Below are 18,861 nucleotides of genomic sequence, written 5' to 3'. Positions count from 1 at the left end.
TAAGATCATTAAGTCAAAAGTGCACTGCGCGTTTTACCTACACGCTGTCAATCTTGAAGAGATGGGGGCAGCTGTAAACTGTGAATTTGACCTTGTGCCTTTGATCTGCACGACTCACCCGATACGTTCAGTCTATCTGCCTTCACTGACACCAGTTAAGACTCCAACTTCTTAAAGAATAAAGAAGCTCTAGTCTTCTATTTAGCCAGTTTGCCGGCACCCCACGGAGAACTAGAGTCCCAGGTCTCTCATCTCAGACTTAGGCTGCTGTATTTTTTAACTTGATCTTTCAGTATCTGCTTTCTTCTTTACAGGATAGTAGCTTGGTGAATATGAGGGGAAATTTGGAAACATGACAATTTGGCAAGTGGTGTCCTCTTTTTCTTCACAGCTGAGATATGAGCCCGTTTGATATACTTTACACTGAATGGTTTTTCTAAGAATAACTTACTGGTTCATGAATTCCTGCTGTTTCAGCTGTCAGGACTTTTCAAGCAGAAACGCCAGGAATTTATGTACCTGAAACTAAAGCAAATAAATGCTTTAATAGCATGCATGTTTATAGGCTATTTTTTTAATGCAACATTTTGTATTCATGAGCCAGGCAGACTCCTTGAATTACATTTTGTTGCCAATGATTGCGTTGAACAGGAACCCAGTTTAAGAAGGAATTCCTAATTTAAATAAAATTTATGTCACAGTGAGGAGAGGAACTGCTGCTGGTTTCCGTGGTAGCAGTGATGAAGTACTATGGTCAAGTTCATAAACTGTATTTTATTTCTTTCTCTCAAAGATCATCTTAAATTGCTTCTTACCCCCTAACGTTAGGAAGTTTAAAAGAATATTAAAAAGAATAAACTGATCGCTAGTGAAAGCATTCAGATAAGTGACATTTGTTCACCTAGCAATGAACATTTTGTTTTGACTTAGGACTTTCTTTTTCTGGATGCCTAAATGACCTTAATTTCACTGTGAACATTTAGAGCATGCGAGACCGGAGACGCACTTGACGTTAAATTGGGTGATCCCTTAGGATATATCCCAATACAACTTAAAGAGGCATATCAACTTTATAAGCTCAATACAATCTAAAACACATATTCATGCATGTCTTTTCCCTGGTCAAACAGAATAAAGCCCAGATGCTCTAGCCTAGCATTCAAAGGCCCTACAATCATGATTCAATGACCTCTCCAGCATACACTCCATCATTCCTGTGGGAACCCTTTTCCTTTAGACAAACTTCCCTGGTCACTCTCTTCCTAACATCCTTTGAGTGTTTCTGCTTATGTCTTTTTGGTCCTCCTTGCTAAAGATGCGCCCCACCTTCTCTTTAGCCCTGTGTGTTAGTCCTACACATCATTCCTTTAACAAATGCACACTGATCCTCATATATGTTTCAGCGTATGTGACAATGAGGGGTGCTGGCAGTGGCGGTACGTGGTGCTAGGAGAGAGCCAGAGGACCATCCAGTTCAGGAAGAGGATAGGATGGTAATAAGGGGTTTCTTCAAAGTCCAAGGATGAAGGTGAGGTGTTCACAAAATGGAATCATAATTGAAAGAATGACCTAAGACATGTTCAAAACTCAGACAGTGAAGAATACAATGGGCAGTAGAAACGAATTTCTAGGTATATTTTGGAAACAAGAAAATGCTAAGGAAAAGCCCAAGCCTGCTGTGTGGGACATGTTTTATATTATCATGAAATAATAAAATAATATAAATTCTCAACTCCTACGTTGTTCTTGTCTTCTTGGTCAACGAAGGTGATCTCAGGACTGAAGTGAATAAATAGGATAGAGCATTGTGGCAGTGAAAGTCCAAAATGGTAGAATAAGTTAATCAAAATGAGTTAAAGCCTCTGGTTTGGACAATTTCTCCTAGAAACTGAGAAACACTGAAAATGCGTACACTCAGTCGTGATCAGTGGAATCTGGAAAAAGGAAGAGCGGTTGGAAACTTAAAGGTGGCAAATGCCGTTTTGATTTTCCAAAAGGTAAGTCGATTTCACAAGCTATAGTTGGATGAGCTTGAAGTTGGTTCTGGGCGAGGTCGTAGGACAGGATATTGTGATGCTGCTTCGTGAGCACCTCAGAGAGAACAGGAACAAGGCAGTTCACGAAAAACAGGGCACGTCAGACCAACTTGATTTTCTTCATTCAAAGACTGATCAGATAAAAATGTGTGGTCGACTTTGCTTATATGTCTACCAGGCATTGATTAAGTGGTTTTATGATGCTTTTATAGACAAAATAAAGAATATTGGCACTGTCCTGCTCAATATTCTGCTCCATGACTTAGGTAAAGACGGCTCATCTTATTTTCAGATAACAGAGTGCTGGGATGAAGAGTGAATCTGTTGGATGAGCCTAAAAGATCTTCCCCGTCTGGTAAGAAAGGCTGAATGTAACAGGGTGAAACTGAACAGGGATAAATCTGAAGTGCCACGACTAGCTCTCAGGTGCTAAGCGCACACGTACAGGATGGAGAAGCCGTCACTTGTCAGTTATGCATGTGGTACAGGATGAGGGATTTCAGAGACACAGTCACTAGGAGTTAAGAGTATGAAGTAGCCACAAAAAGAACAAATGTAACCTTAGGGCATAAGGAGTTTAGAAAGGAAGGGTTGCTAGCTTCCCCCTGTTCTGCCCTTGTATGTGTCATACAAGTGATAATATTACATTTATTCTAGATACTACACGTAAGGAATACGTAGGTGACCATATACAGAGTGACAAACAGATTTGAAACCAGGCCCTTTGGGGAAGAAGTTGAGGATTCGAGGCTGCATGGGGAGAAACCTGTGGTGGGGTGCATGGTGATAATGGCCATCTTTGAATATCAGAGGAGTTACACAGAAGACTTATTGGGTGTGTTCTGATCTCCTGGGGTAAACCTCAGAATCATGGGGAGCTTTTCAGATGTTTTGGGCAGTAGTAGAGTTATGTGACAGGACAGTTTATCTGCATATCGTTTGAAATTCCTTTCCCTCGGCACCTCCTAGTTCCCCTCCTGGTTTATTTTTTCCCCCATAATCGCTATCTAACACACTATGCGTTTTTATCTTTCTCCATTGGAAGTTGAGCTCCTTGAGGAGAGGGCTTTTCATATGTGTTGTTTACCGCTATATCCTTGACACCTCATAGGTATCAATAAATATTTGTTGAAAGAATGAACGAACATGTGGGCTTGGCCAGCTTTTACCCTCCTGCTGTCTCTACCAAGAGTTCTGGGGTTGTCCATCTAGTTTCCTCCTTCCCCTGACACCTCTTCCTGCGGACGGTTTGTGTTTTGCTACGTTGGTTGTTTGGACTGTTGTAATGCAGGATCAGGAAGAAAAGGGACAGGACAGGACAAGGGCTTGCCTGACTCTGGGGAGATTTTTCTGCGGGTTCCGGAGAGTGACGGGAGGAGCTGAGTGGTATGAAAAGGGGATGGGGGAGGGGAAGGAGATTTAAAGAAGAGTTGCTGGGCGTATGAACTGCTTTAGGATATTTGAAGAATGTTTATAAAGAACTTCGGTTATTTTGAAACCAAAGTTTGTTTTCTGGACACTTTCATCGATGGTAACAATATTCTGAGATTGGCCCATGTGGGTGGACTTCCAGAGGACTACAGTCAGAGGTCTGGCTTTGAAGCCAAGTTCTAATACTTGTCAGCTGGCTGACTTTGTTCAAACAACCTTTCTTCTCCAAGGATAGTTTCCTCATTCCTGAAAGGAACCTGACGCTGTCTGCCCTACCTCACAGACCTTGAGGGTCAAAGCCCAAATGAGAATTCCAAATGTTGGAAGTCTTTGCCAACTTTAAAAAGTGATAGATGGATGTAAGAAATTGCGTTTAATCCCCCTTGATGTGCCTTGCATTAAGAGACACTTGGTGAATGTTTATTGATAAGAGTCTTATAATTTTTTTCTCTCTGAGTCTCTGGGAGAATCAAATTGCCTCGAAAGCATCAAATAACAGCTTGCATTAAGAGAACCCCTGCTGAGTGATACTCAGGTTATGATGTGGTACTTAAGTTTTCTCAGGCTTAGGAGAAATTCAACATTTAACTAGAGAAATTGCCAGCTGATCTGGGCAATCTGGTGGGAAAAAAAATCTCTGCTTTTTTTCACTAGGGAAAATTGGGGCCTGTATTATCACTAGCGCTTCCACGTTCTTCCCTTCAGTGGGCTACCAGATACCGAGAGAGAAGTATTGACACAGAACAAAGCTATGAATCAGTGGAAGGACTTGGCCTGTGAAGTCTAATTTTAAATCTCCTTGCTTAACCTTCTAGTGATACCTCTGCCTCCCCAGAAGTCAGCTTTCCCCAAATTCGGGGGCAAAAGATATAGAAGGGAGTCCTGAGTGGGACAGAAGAGTATGTGTTGGTAGTAGAAGATTCAGTTAGATGCTAGAGCAATTTCTTTCCATCTCTAGGTTTCTGGTTATTGTAGAATAAACACTGCACTGGGCATCAGAAGATATGGGCTGTAAATTCTAGCTCTTCTCCCAGTTAGCTGTAGATCTTAGGTAAGTCATTTAACTGTTGCAGACTTTAGTTACCTTGTAAATAATGAGGAGTTAATTAGGAATTAATTAATTAGGAATTCATAAGACTTCTATGACTCTAGATAATAGTTTTAAACAGCTACTCTAAAACATGAATATTTTTCCTTCCTTTCTGCTAGGCTATTTTAGTTTTCTTCCCTTCAGCATTATTCAGGGAATGCAAAGACAATACTGATTTGTAGAAATGAACAGGCTGTGATTCTAAGCATTTCCAGTAAGACCAGAAGCAGTATAGTTAAGATTTCTTCTCTAGAGAAGTCTGGAACCCCAGAGCCAATGCATAGCTACTCCAGGGGACAATAACAACAGGACCACATTCTCCAGGATGGAGAAGAAGGAGCTCACTGAATCACGGAGGCTACAATCAAACACAGGCATGATTCTCTATGTTCACACAAGATTCTTCCTCGCTAATGGACTTCCTTCAGGGATCTCCTTTCTTGTATAAGGGAGTCTGTACCTAAATTCGTGAGCAGCACAGAACTGTTGATGGCATTTCAAACCAAATGTGTTTGTCCAGTATCAGCAAAGGATCAGATTATTTTTTATCCTGGATTTTAATATATATCACATTTCTAGAAACTTTCCCTTCTATTCTGAATGTTAAAGGGCAAAATTGTAAGATGATGGTACTACTTAGGGGCCTTACAACATTGTCTTGCTAATTTTCTAATCTAGTCTAATGATCACCTTGGCAAGCGCAGAAAGTTGACCTCTCCATTATCCCAGAGTGACTCAGGCTCAGAGGGACTGACACGGAGTAAACAAACTCTCAAGAGGTTGAATATTTAATTGCTTTATTTATTTATTTATCTATCTATCTATCTACCTATCTATTTATTTATTGGCCACGCCAGGCAGCATGTGGGATTTCAGTTCCCCCGACCACGGATCGAACCCATGCCCCCTGCAGTGGAAGTGTGAAACCCTAACCAGTGGACTGCCAGGGAATTCCCTAATTGCTTTATTTAAATAGGATGTATTCCATTCCACTAATTAGAATGTTATTATTCCCCATCCAAGGTAATCTTCCAGATACTTAAGTATGAATAATTTAGGAAGTTAATTAGTCATCATCAGGTTGATTGATGAGCAGGGAATCAAAGCAAAGAGATTCTCCATCTTGATATGAACAGTGTCACAGTAAAGTTCATGGGAGTTATGGTGGAGATGCACAATCCGTCCCTGCCCCCCAACAGAGACTATCTCTAGGGATTGTATCTCTCAGATCCTGGTTTTCTTTTTTTGATGATGCTGGAAGCATCCTGACACTTTGTTTCTCATGGCTGACCTTGTCCTATTTGTTATTTTCTTTCCTCAGATATGCTAATATCACCGATTTCACCAAGATCGAGTTTTTGCTCTTTTTGTCCTGGGAGACAGTCCATATCCTATCATTGTATGTTTTAAACGATGGTTCTTGTCTATGCTAACACTCTTCCAGGTTAAAAAGTGCATCTAGTGCCTCTGAATCGGCAATGTCATTTTCCAAATGATCTGGAGTAAAACCGTGGAACTATGTATTTTCTTACTGAGATGCTCAATCCAGTTTAACTCTCTACAGAAGGTTTAAGTAAAACCAGTTGTTATTTTAAATTATGAAATGGAAAGAAAGCATACTTTTCAATGCTTTATTGTCTAATCTTAATAACATTTAGAAAAATAACTTTAATGATAAAGGTAATCAACCTTATACTTCATTTTACTCTTAGATTAAAAACATCTTAAACAAAACATCCCATAGATTTTCCCATAAAAACACTATGAATAGCTACTTACATCTTTTTAAGTTCTGTGTATTTGATGAAAACTTTATCTGAAAGACTGTGAATACTGTTTTTCTTAAGAGACCTAAAATAACATGGAAAGAATACGTTATTATGGATTTTATGACCAATCAAACTCTTCCCTAGAAGTTGCATGCTTGAGAATACTTGATGATGCTCCATTACCACGTCACACACGTTTGAAAATGCCCATAATACATAAGAACCTTCACGTGAGAACGAAAAGTCCATAAAGCAAAATTAAAACAGTTTGCAAATATCTGACAAGGTTAGCCAGTTAGTGCAATATAATAGACTGGAACATCTATGGTGATTTAACTTTTTCTTCTCTAGCTAATTTAACAAAACACAACGAAAATCCTAACCAACTCATGCATGCCCAAATTATGATATGTCCGCAGGCAAATTCCTGAGGCTCTCAAAACTTCTATGCAGAGTTCAGAAAAACTTGCACAATTATGTCATAGCTAGCTTCGCGGGTCTTTTATACCTTAAAGTCCTGGACAAATTACCACTATTTAAAATGAGATAGAATAAGTGAGTACCTTTCTTTTTTTCAAATTTTTATTTTTACTTGTATAGTACTGGCATATTAGTAATAACACATGAATTGGAAATTGAAAATAACTCCAGGCCACAGACGTTTGTGAGCTAAACGATAACCTGTTTTAAACACATACAATGTTTAAAACATTTTTTCCCTGGAGAAGAGTGTGCAGAGTTCTCTGATGGCTGGTGGTTTTAAAGGGACTTTCTATGATTTTGCTAATATATAAGTAGCATAAAACAGAACAAAGAGAGGTTAGATTAGACTACACGGTTTTCACGTGACTTCAAGAGCAAATATCAAGATTTGAATTTTACTCACAGTAATGTCACATTGCTGGAAACGGTTGGCACAGACTTCAAGCCAGCATTTATACATTCCAACTCAGTTCCTTTGCAGTCACAGCGTTGTGGGTACTGATTTAAAACTAGGGGGCAAAAAGAGTAACGATTCAATAGGAAAAAAAACCCCTCTTTAACTATGACTTTATTTCTAGTAACTGGCATTGTTCTTTTTCCATTGAATGTATAACATTCACATCTTGTTAAATGAACTTATTCTGGTCCATAATAAAAGCAAACAAGAATTTTCTCCTAGTCAAATATAGACTTGGGACTTCCCTGATGGCGCAGTGGTTAAGAATCCGCCTGCCAATGCAGGGGACACAGGTTCGAGCCCTGGTCTGGGAAGATCCCACATGCTGCAGAGCAACTAAGCCCGTGCACCACAACTACTGAGCCTGCGCGTTAGAGCCCAGAAGCCACAACTAGTGAGCCTGCGTGCTGCACCTACTGAAGCCCACGTGCCTAGAGCCCGTGCTCTGCAACAAGAGAAGCCACCGCAATGAGAAGCCCGTGCACTGCAACAGAGTAGCCCCTGCTCGCCACAACTAGAGAAAGCCCGTGCACAGCAGTGAAGACCCAATGCAGCCAAAAATAAATAAATAAATAAAGTATGAAAAACAAAACCAAAAACAAATATAGACTCATGTGGTATTCATCTCAGTTCTAGCTTCCAGTGGTCATTTCAGAGGCATTTAACAAGGGATTAGAAAGAAACCACAGGGATGTTTAAATAGCATAAAAGCATATGGTGAACAAGATTAAGTTCTTCTCAATGAAAAACATGAGTATGATTGAATAAATCTTTAATGGGTGTAACTGAGTCAATTCCATTTAATTGAATGGCACAAAGAGGTTGCTCAGTAAATGCTTGCTGGTTAAAATCAAACTCAATTATTTTCCCCCTTTCAAACTTCTCTTACAGCTGCGACAAGAGTGAGATGCAGGCTGGGCAGTGGCCATCACTGTGCCTTAGTGAAATCAACCAACCCAGACACCCTATCATTCTGGCTCTTAGCTTTTCATTACTATGAAGTTAACGTGGTAGGTAAAAGTTGTAGAGAAACTGTAAAGCAGAAAAGGACCAAAGATCCATCTATCCGAAGCATTCAGAAGGAAGGAAAACACTTTAGGATTTACCTTGAAGGGACTCACGTAATTATTAATGCAATGGCATATTACCATAATCAGTAAGATTTATCATAATATATTAATAATATATAAACACTATCACATAATTCTTTTATTTATATATTATGTAGTTATTAATTATGTTAATTGTTAAAATAATGGCATATGAGAAATCTATGGAGAAACCAGGCCAAGTTGGTCCACAGAACAATGACTCGTGTGTGTGTGTGTGTGTGTGTGTGTGTGTGAGAGAGAGAGAGAGAGAGAGAGAGACAGAGAGAGAGAGAGAGAGAGAGAGAGAGAGAGAGAGAGTTGGGGGATGATATTAATGGAGCATTTGATGTTGCCTCTGATCCTGTGGGTATTTTTTTTGAAGGAGCTAAAAGAAGTGAGAGTTCTTTTCAAATGTTTATATTTATTATTTATTTAAATCTGATTATAAGTTCTAATTGCTCTGCCTCTTTTAGATCACTTTTATTCAAACTTCATCTTTAAAATCAATTTCACCAAATTTTAGTAAATCCAACACACTTTTATTGAGCGCCTCCCTAATCCAGAAGATGCATTCTAGTGTATAAGTGTTTAGAAAATATTCTGTGGAGTTCGTAGGCTTATGCTGATCATCTCAACTTCCTAAAGATAACTCCAGATTGTTCGCTTCAATGTTTAATTGACATTGAAAATAGCGGTTACATTATTAGATCGAAAGCCTAGGACTGGAAGCTCTTGTTTACCAATAAGAGAATTTCGCGTACTCCAAGCTGAGCCAGTTGACTAAACCAGAAATGTGAGTGTAACTCCCTCACCTGTAGGTCAGTCAAACCCCAACCTCTGGATTCTTCTTCTGAAGTGCCTCTTGAAGCTCTACCTCACTCCTCCCAAAGGTATTTTCTGGGCTCAGGTTCTTAGTATTAGTCTGGAGCATTGCAAGAAACATAATGTTCAGTGTCTCTTTCACCAAGCTTTCTCCTCAACCTCGGCAAAGTTGACATTGGGGTCAGATCAGGGTCATTCTCTGTCGTGAGGAGCTGTCCTGTGCACTGTAGAAGGTTCAGCAGCACCTCTGGCCTGCATCCGCTAGATGCCAGCAGTCACCCACCCCTCTCCAGCTGTGACAACCCAGAATGTCTCCAGACATTGCCAACCGTTCTCCAGGGGCAGAATTGTCTCAGGGTGAGAACACTGTTCTAATCCATTCTTTAAAATTCTGGTAGAAGAATCACTTTCACATACACTTCTTATCACTCCATCTTCCTCTTCACTAAATGGAAATAAGCTCACAACTTTGGTGGTTACACCTTGAATACAGCAGTGATCTCCACAATGGCATGTGTGCAAGATGACCCATTGCGGTTCCGGAAGAAAACGTTAGAATTTTCAGTTATACTTATTTTTAAGCTTTTTAGTTTACTCTTTTCAATTTCTAATTTTATGTATGATATATTTGTGTATAATAAAGTACCTAATAAGTGGTAATTATAACCAGGTATTATAAAGTGCATAATATACTATAGTGTGGTATTTAATATATGGACTTCATATACATATATTATGTATACATACTAATGTATGCTTGTAATTGTACATACACATACATAATTATATCTATGTATATACATAGTATATGTAATATAATAATATATTAACATATAATACAATCTGTGTATATAGAGAGATATAATTCTATCTCTGGGATAGAGGCTGGACTCCGAAGAGTGCACCCCAAACCCTTTGTGGCCTGGCTCCACCCTTCCAGCGCATGTACTAGAATGAATGTGAAGCAGGCTCTGACTGACCCCACTGTTGTGCAGATCGTACTACCCTGCTCATCCTGTCACCTCTTCCCCTTCCCTCCATCCAAGGACTTCCAAGCCCATCTCAATGTCACCTTGTCTGTGGATTTCTCCCCATCCCTGGCACAGCCATCATTTCTCCCAAAGGGCTTCCACATTCCCTTGTGCAAACATCCTTCCTTCAGTTTCGCACAAATATTGTACCATTCCTGCTTCTATAAGGGTCTGTCTTTCCTGCAACAGTGTGAGGTATTTGAGGACCTTAGTCATCCTTGCACTCTCAGTGCCTAACATAGGTCCTGGAAAGTAGTTGGTGCTTAATATCTTTATTAAAGAAAGTAAGCAAAGGGAGTAAGATCTTTATTATTTGTCGCAAGTATTCAGTACCTATGTATTCTTGCACTCAGGCTAATACACAGAATGAGCATGAATGGAGCATGTTGTTTTCTTCTTTCTATCTTTTCAGTCCCAAGAGCAGATAACAGACCACTGAAATACATTGAACTGAAATTGAAATTCTAAAGGGAATTTATCACACTACCCATATAAATCCATGCCCCATAAATAATGTTGCTCGCAAAGCTGAGGTTGAGTCTTCAAACCAATACCACTTACAGCACTCCTGTGTTAATGCCACATTATTAGCATCTCCATGGACTGTGCCAAACAGAGTCGCCCATCCACTAGTGTCTCCTGTGAAACACACGGCGATGAACATGTGTCAGTTATTCTAGAAGTAAAGTATCAAATTACAAAACAAAAGTATAAAAATTTGATCATGAAATCAATTTTAAAAATTTGTTTAAGTAATAGAAAGATAACAAGGGAGGGAAAGGTAGGCAAACATCTGGAGTCTTTTTCTGCAATTACAAATAATTTAAATGTGTGTATCATAAAATATATAATGAAAATAGATGATTATTTTCCATACGTGTATCCATCTTGAAAAATATCACCTGTTTCTAATGCTGACATTTTAAATGTTTGAGCTTAATTTTGAGGTCCTCAGAAGAAAATATAATCTGAATTTTATTTTGTCATATGCATACGTGTATGCAGATACATACTTGATATATGTAATGAGTTCTGACAAAGTTTATGGCACCTGACCTTTTTAATAAGGAAAAAAACCAAGTTCCTTTTAATAAAGTCTGTCTAGTCCTGATGAGAAAAATATTTTCTCAACTTGTCAGATGATATAATCTGCTTATTTGCCAAGTTTTCCGTTTTCTGCAATAAAATTGTATTCTTTTAAAAAAGAAGGCTTGATTTTTGAAGCATCATTACTTTAGCATAAGCTCTTAAAGTGATAAAACACACAGTATGATGTATGATACTGAAGTTCATACAAACAGAAAAGTAAATTTAAATAACTGCCCGCAGGTCCCTTTGATCTCTGAAAATTTTAGTTTATTTTTATTTCTTGCTGATAACCTCAGTGGTTTTTCAAATTATTCTATTTGATGTCTTTACATGAATTATTTAATTTGCGTTCCTAACACCCTCATGAGGCAGCTAACATGCACGGTCTAAGATTTCCACTGAAGAGGAAAGGCCAAGAATTTGAGTGACTTGCCGTTGGCGTCCAGAGAGCTGCCCCATCACGAGCACTGATTGTACTCTACTGTTCTAGGATCTGGTGACACCAAAACAAATGAGAACTCTCCTCAAGGGGTTTATGTCTAGTGAGAGAAGTACAGTGTGAAGACAAGGCAGTCCTCAGTACAGTCGTCCGGGTACACCCAGAGAGAATGGGTGCTTGTCCTAGACCTGGGGTGGAGCTTCAGGGTGGGGAGGCATGGCTGGGAAAGCCGAGCTTCTCAGGGCAGGAGGGGACACCTAAACTGCACCCTACAGGCTGAGCAGGAGTGATTCACAGGTGGTGAAGGCAGCGGTGCTGGGGCAGGAGAGCAGATTCTAGAGATGCACACTGGCATTCCTGGACTTTGCCGTCGCCTCTGATTGCTAGCTGGGCAGTGCCAAGGAGTGGCAGTTCTGTGTGGTATAAATCACACAGGATTCATTCAGATTCAGGAGACCTGGGTTCTAGCGTGTACTCTGTGACTAACTAGACATGTCAACCTCTCTTGGCTTCAGTTTCTTCGAGAGAAAAACACACGGGTTAGATTAGATGACATGTACAGTCCTGATATACAGACCTAAAATGGCCTATAAGACCTTTCGTGATCTGACCCCTGTTACCTCTTTACCCTCTTTATCCTTGCACACTCTGCCCAAGCCAATCGGGCTTTTCCTTCCCACAAACACATTGTCTTGTTTCATTCAACCTCAGGGCCTTTGCATTTGCTGTCTCCTTTGCCTGGAACTTCGCCAGAATATTTCACGGTTTCTTTCTTCTTTTCATTTCATTCTCAATTCAAATGTCATCATCTCAGAGAGGGTTTTTCTGGCTATATCTTTAAAGTAGCCTTTCCCCCAACTCACTTTCTATCCCGTTATCCTGTTCTGTATACTTCATGGCACTTATCGCTCTCTGAAATTATTTAATTTGTTTACGTACAAGTTTACTGTCCTGCTTCTTCACACGGTCCCTGTGAACTGCATGAGGGCAGGCTTTTGAGGCTCCCTTGAGTCTGCTGAGCCCTGGTGACTTGGAGAGCTCACAAGGGGCACTGGATATAGGTCTACTGAATAACTTAATTCTCTAGGCAGGCCCATTTGCCCTTTAAGGATATTCCTGAAGCTGAATCAAATTACCAAGCCATAGGGAAGTGGTCATAGTAAGCCATTTAAAATTAACATATGGGTATCCAAGTAGAACTTTAAATAATTTTATTTTTTCATCAAATACAACTTTTTGTAATACGTACACTTCTGACTTAAGCAACTTCAATATATGAAAATTCTGGTAATTATCACAAATCCATTGGGAAGCAATTAGTTGTGTCACAATAGGATTCCCTATAGAGTACCAAATCCCCTTTTCCCCTTTTTCATCACCATTAGCATCTGATCCACCCACAGTTTCGGGCGGTTCACAAGGGGTGGCGTCCGTATGGAGTTGAGCCCAGGACTCACCACAGTTCTCCTCGTCAGCTCCGTTCCCGCAGTCGTCCACGCCGTCACAGTGGAAAGCACGGGGTAAGCACTGGGTCAGGTTCCCACAGGGAAAGTACCCTTTTGGGCACAAAGGAGTGATTGTACTTCCTTCGGTCAGTGCAAAATCTATGAGAAAGAGGGGACAAAAGTCTTACGTAATGAGAAGAGCTTGTTAACATGGCCAAACTCTTTTTGTGTTATTCCATTTAATTTTCACAAAATGCTATGAGTTGAGTTTGTCTGGTGTTATTCTTAGTGTACAGTTTCTCTGAAAAAAAATATAATGTTATAATTTTAACATTTAAAATAATCACAATCATACCAAACACCAGCTATACCAAGAGTGGAATCAAGGCTCATTTTGAATTTGCTTCAGGAAGGCAACGGTAAACAAAACCAAAGCCATTGTCCTACTTTTGTATGAAATTAAAGACCTGTTTAATTTTGGTTTCCACTCCTGGAAACCAAAAGGTAAAACTATGAGCTAACAGGACCAAATAGGTGGATTTATTTACTTATTAATCCTTTATAAGGAAGATTTGAGGTGACATAATGAAAATACACATGCAAAAGGAGAGTTTAAGTGTGCATGACAGTGAAATCCAGAACCGCATTGGAACAAGGAGAGATAATACTGAGTAATAACATCTAACACTCATTGGGCTTATTGTGTGCCAGGTAGTTTGCACAGTGGTTAATCTCAGTTATTCCTTCAACAAGTCTATGTGTGGGTGATAGTATCCTTCCTATTTCAGGGTTAGGGAAGTTGAATGCAAAATCACACAGGTAGATTTGATCAACCCTCTGACCCCAGAGGCCCATTTTTAACCGTCTTGCTAGGGGTAATCAGGAACCTGCACTTCAAGGAGCATAAGTCTTCTATGAGGGTGAATTAAAAATAGTCTTCTTGTGCTGGGAATGTACGAGAAAATGAATGAGAGTTGAACAACTGCTGGGTTGAATGAGAAAGCACAGGAAGGAAATATAATTAACATTTACAAAGTTACTATAACTGTGGATAGGATGACCAAAGAAATTCCAGAATTTTAGATGCAAGAGACACTTTTAATTTTGAAAGAGTACTTTCCAGAAAATAAAGAGATGTGGTTTTTTTGTAAATACTTTAGTAAAAATTTGCAAGTCATGTTATTTTTTTTTTTTTAAGGGAGTACGGGTTGGACAGAAATAGGCGAGGGAGATTAAGAGGTACAAACTCCCAGCTGCAAAATAAATGAGTCAAGGGTATAAAATGTGAGTGGGGGGGGGGGGGGGAGCGCAAGATGAAACTTCACAGAAACAGATTTAAGGAGAATGCAGACTCAGGCAGAGAGTAGTGTAGTAGTCTACTCATCATGACTAATTGAAGGGAACAAGGGCTGTTGGCAAAGTTTTCCTAACCGCACCACTGAAGGTTGGCGTCATGTCCAGGAATTTTCTTGGGCTGGGGGTATGGGGCTTTTTAATACTGCAGAGAACTAGAGAACCAACCTTCGTGGAGCATCTTCTACTGTGTGCCGGGCGTTTCCTAATTATTTCACTTAATCCTAATGGCAACTTTGTGTTGTTGGTATTATTATCTCCACATAAAGATGAGGAATGAAGGCTGAGAATATGAAGGCACTTCTACTCTGGTTCTTGGGAAAACACCCTGGCGAGGTCTGGGCGCTCCAAGCAAATGCTGCCTTGCACGGAGGTGTTCTCCCACCAGACGGATCACCAGGCTCTCCTAAAGTCGGTGAAGGCTGCTGGCCTTCCTTGTGTAATGAATCATGCCGTTTGTAAGAGGGCAGGGGTTTGCTACAGGCACTGAAGCTATGTCTGAGTTACGGTGCATTGTCAAGCTTTTCGTGATATTGTTAGAGAGGATGAGTAGATTATTTGATTTTTTGAGCTTTAGTCCTTTAGTCGTGGTGACCCTCAAGACCCAGCAAACACATAAAAGAGCAGCATCTGGCCCTTTCCTGGGCACAGGCGGATGAAGCAGTGTCCATCCTCCCATGGGAGCTGCTGCTGCTGCATCCACTAGGCCTGCCCTGAGTGGCGAGTGTGGCCCTCAGATTCTTTTCTACCCACTGGATTTTTGTTTTTACAAAAGCAAGAACTATTTTCTCTGCGTCTGCTGCCGTGGTCGATGAATGATTTAGTATGAGCAACTGGGCATAAGACCAGTCAGGTCTGACTATTTTAGGAAAACTCTCTGCTGTGTGGCTCTGGGGTTTGGCTTGTTAAGCCTATTCACACAGGGAGAGGGATGCTGAGTCATAGATTTTAAAATCTCTTAACTTCTTTCTTATAACGATTTCTACAGAGGGCAGATTTATAAAAACTAGCTGTCCTCCTGTGTTTGGAACATGAATAAGGGTCAATATTTCTTAGTGTAGCAGCTTTAGAATTGTTTAAAATAGTCACTCACAGTTAGAAATAAGTTTGGTATCACATCACAGTCTGGCAGACAAACTCACACACACATACACACACACAGAAAGCAAAATTTCTTGAAATATTACTTACCTTTTACTACAGTGGATGAACTCTGATCATTGCTATTCTATCTTATTCAGTTGAAAAGGCATCACAACTCACTAGGTTGATCTCACGGGCCACTAATGGCATGGGACCCACTATTTTAAAATATTCATTAGTAATGAAGTCCTCTGGAGACCATCAGACCCAGATTATAACTCTCTCTGCCACTCCCAAGCTGTGTGACTCCGAGCAAGCTGCTTAACCTCTTTAAACTTTAGTTTTCTCATATTTAAAATAGGGGTAATGATAATATCCCAGGAACCAGACAAGTTAGTGCTTGTGAAGTGCTGAAGAGTGCTTGGCCCGCGGTAGACCCTTGGTTAATGTTGGCATACAGGCAATTTCAATGCAAAGTGAAAATTAGGACTTTAATGGAAGGTTGCTGTGCCTTAGAATTGCACGATCTTTTTATATGACTTCTATGAAAGAAATAATAGGACTATAGTAAAGTTTCTCCAACTTCTTCATGTTATTCTATTTTAAAAGCCATGTGACATATACGCTTTCTATTTTAAGCAGCCTCAAATCTCTTTTGAAAGCTGAAGGGGGGTTGTAAATGATTAAGCAACAAAAAAGTCCTTACAACTTCCTAATAATATTTTTTATCGATCTAGAAGAGGTGATTAAGCATTTGATTAAAGACAATTTTGAAACAGAAAACTGAGGCTGTGTAAGATATTTTGAAGGTGGAATATCGTCTTCCGTTATAGGGTTTTATCATGAAGATATCCTTGAGTTCTCTGAGGGTTGGACTCCACTGAATGTGCATCCTCACAGATGCAGACTCATTCTGAGGGAGACAGTCAAGTGTCACAGACAAGAAGGATCAAGATTATTTCCTTTTCCCTGGGGAAAAAATGGGTTTCACCTAGCAAGTATGGGTGAAGAAAGGGGAGGAGAAAGACTGACCATGTACAAACGGCACCTACCAACTGTATTTCTCAAAATTCTACATTTTCACCCCAGAATGGAACATGCCTGAAAACGACTCAAGGTATAAATTTTGTGTGGAAGGAAAATAAATAAATAGAATCTATTCCCTACCTACCCCTTGCCTTCTGTATCCTAAATCCTAACCTAGTGCCTCATACTTACTTGGTGCTCAATAAAATTTTTTTAATGAACAAATGAATTAATGGGTGATTTAGGAATAAAAGAAGAGTTGAAGGAATAGCCCCTTTAAAAATGTAGAATTCCCATAGGTGCAGGGTAATGTTTTTATTTTGATGAGAAAGTATTTTTTTAGTCTTCAAGGTATTTATCGTTCGGTTATTATACAATTTAGAAAATGATTAAGAATCCCTGCTGGACTTCCCTGGTGGCACAGTGGTTGGGAGTCCGCCTGCCAATGCAGAGGACACGGGTTCGTGCCCCGGTCTGGGAGGATCCCACGTGCCGCGGAGCAGCTGGGCCCGTGAGCCATGGCCGCTGGGCCTGCGCATCCGGAGCCTGTGCTCCGCAATGGGAGAGGCCACAACAGTGAGAGGCCCGCGTACCGCAAAAAAAAAAAAGAATCCTTGCTGTATTTGGCGCATACTGAAAAAGAATCAATACCCATCTGTAGACAGCATATTATGCTGTCTATTCCTCCTGCCATCTGTGGAAGTGGAGATAGTTTTACTGAAACTCGGGGATTATAAAAACGGAGGATGCCTACATACAAGCTGTGTCAGTAGTTTCTGCAGCAGTTTCTACGGGACCTGTGTCAAACACACAGCTGAGAGGAGGTTTGAACATATGAAAGAACATTTCTCCATAATGGTCTTTCTCGTCTCTCTTCTGGTCAATGTTCTGGACATATCTGTGCAAAGGGATTCTAAAATGACTCCTTGATAGCTTTTGGAAACCAACTGACTGCTGCCTAAGGACATACTTTGCTGCCCACAAACCCCTTCCTTGTTGGGAAACTACCGGTGAGAATGATCTTACAGGTGCTCAGTTTGAGAATCGACGGAGATCATCAAGCCCCTCTCTGCTTTCTCTGATTCTCTGCCAGTGCTTGTCCTGCATGAAGCTGAAGAAAGCCTTTATCATCTCAGCCTGGTTTTCTGGCTGAGACTCTCTCCATAGCCCTGCCAGGGATGAAGGTCCCACCACCCACAGGGAGCCCAGAGGAACCTGGCCAGTGAGGCCATTTCCCAGCGTGCACTGCTCCTAGTGGAGTTTAATCCAGTTCGGATGCAGGGGAGCCTCTGCCATTTACTCTAAAGAGTCAGTTACTGTAGCACAGGAAGAAACATTCATTTAACATCTAGGAAATTTTAGCTGAGTGCGTACTACGTGCAACCTCAACAAGGCAGACAATGTCCATTCTCACCTGGAGCTCAGGTGGCAGGATCTCCAAGAGGAGCAGCAGCGCTACTCAGCGAAGCAAAGGTGAACCAGTTCATTCGCTGAGTCCACCTACTGGATGCCCCCCTCCTTCTGGGAAGAGTCTGAGCACCACTAAAACCTCACCTTTCTAGGGCACCCAATTTATTATTCGTTTGAAGGAAACTAGTAAAGTCTGCCTTAAAAAATGGTTATGTTAAGGTGAGTGGAGAGAAATTACCCTCTTGGTGGTTGTTTTTTGAAGTTAGAAATCTTGTCCCTTTATGCGACTGTTCAGTCCTCCCAGCTCTGACAACATTGTGTGGCCATATCAGTCAGTATGTGTAGAATTCAGATCCAGTTGCACGCACACATTTACCCCAGCTTCTTCCCATTTCAAAGATTCCTACCTTAACTGAGTTTCTCTAAGCCCCTATTTTCTGTAGTGTTCTTCTTTGACTGGTGAATGTCCTTCAGGATCCTACGCACAGATTTCCTGCAGAAACCACCCCCCCATCTCCCTCTTCAGACTACTGCCCAATGTTTGGACAGATTTGGGGAAATGATGCTTAACTATGTGGGACAGAGTATAGGTTCAATATGTGTTGATTTAAATAGGAGAAAACCAGAATTTTAAATTGCCAACATCATCCTCACCAGGGATGGACTTCCATCCTATGTCCCCCTTGGCTGGGTGCTTTTATGTGTGGGTCACAAACTGAACACCATGGTTCTTGGTGGGGTCTAAGGTATACGCAGGCACAAGAAAGACTTCTCTTCCCAAAACATCTCTTCTACTGACCAGTAAG

At 40.5% G+C, this 18,861-nt stretch overlaps 1 protein-coding gene across 1 annotated transcript in view; it reads right to left on the bottom strand.

Annotated features, from left to right (window-relative positions):
- Window positions 1–14,638, bottom strand: part of RXFP2 (relaxin family peptide receptor 2) — a 47,747-nt gene extending 33,109 nt beyond the window's left edge. Inside the window, exons 1-5 of the mRNA XM_073795481.1 lie at window positions 14,620–14,638; window positions 13,196–13,342; window positions 10,772–10,849; window positions 7,213–7,318; window positions 6,337–6,408 (exon numbers count right to left, since the gene is read on the bottom strand). Coding sequence (XP_073651582.1) covers window positions 6,337–6,408; window positions 7,213–7,318; window positions 10,772–10,849; window positions 13,196–13,342; window positions 14,620–14,638 — 422 coding nt within the window. The remainder of the gene's footprint in view (window positions 1–6,336; window positions 6,409–7,212; window positions 7,319–10,771; window positions 10,850–13,195; window positions 13,343–14,619) is intronic.
- Window positions 14,639–18,861: the final 4,223 nt, after the last annotated feature.

The sequence above is a fragment of the Tursiops truncatus genome, chromosome 18 (genome assembly GCF_011762595.2).
Source record: "Tursiops truncatus isolate mTurTru1 chromosome 18, mTurTru1.mat.Y, whole genome shotgun sequence".
NCBI lineage: Eukaryota > Metazoa > Chordata > Mammalia > Artiodactyla > Delphinidae > Tursiops > Tursiops truncatus.
The sequence above is the reverse complement of the archived record's forward strand: the minus strand, read 5'-3'. Positions and strand labels throughout refer to the sequence as shown.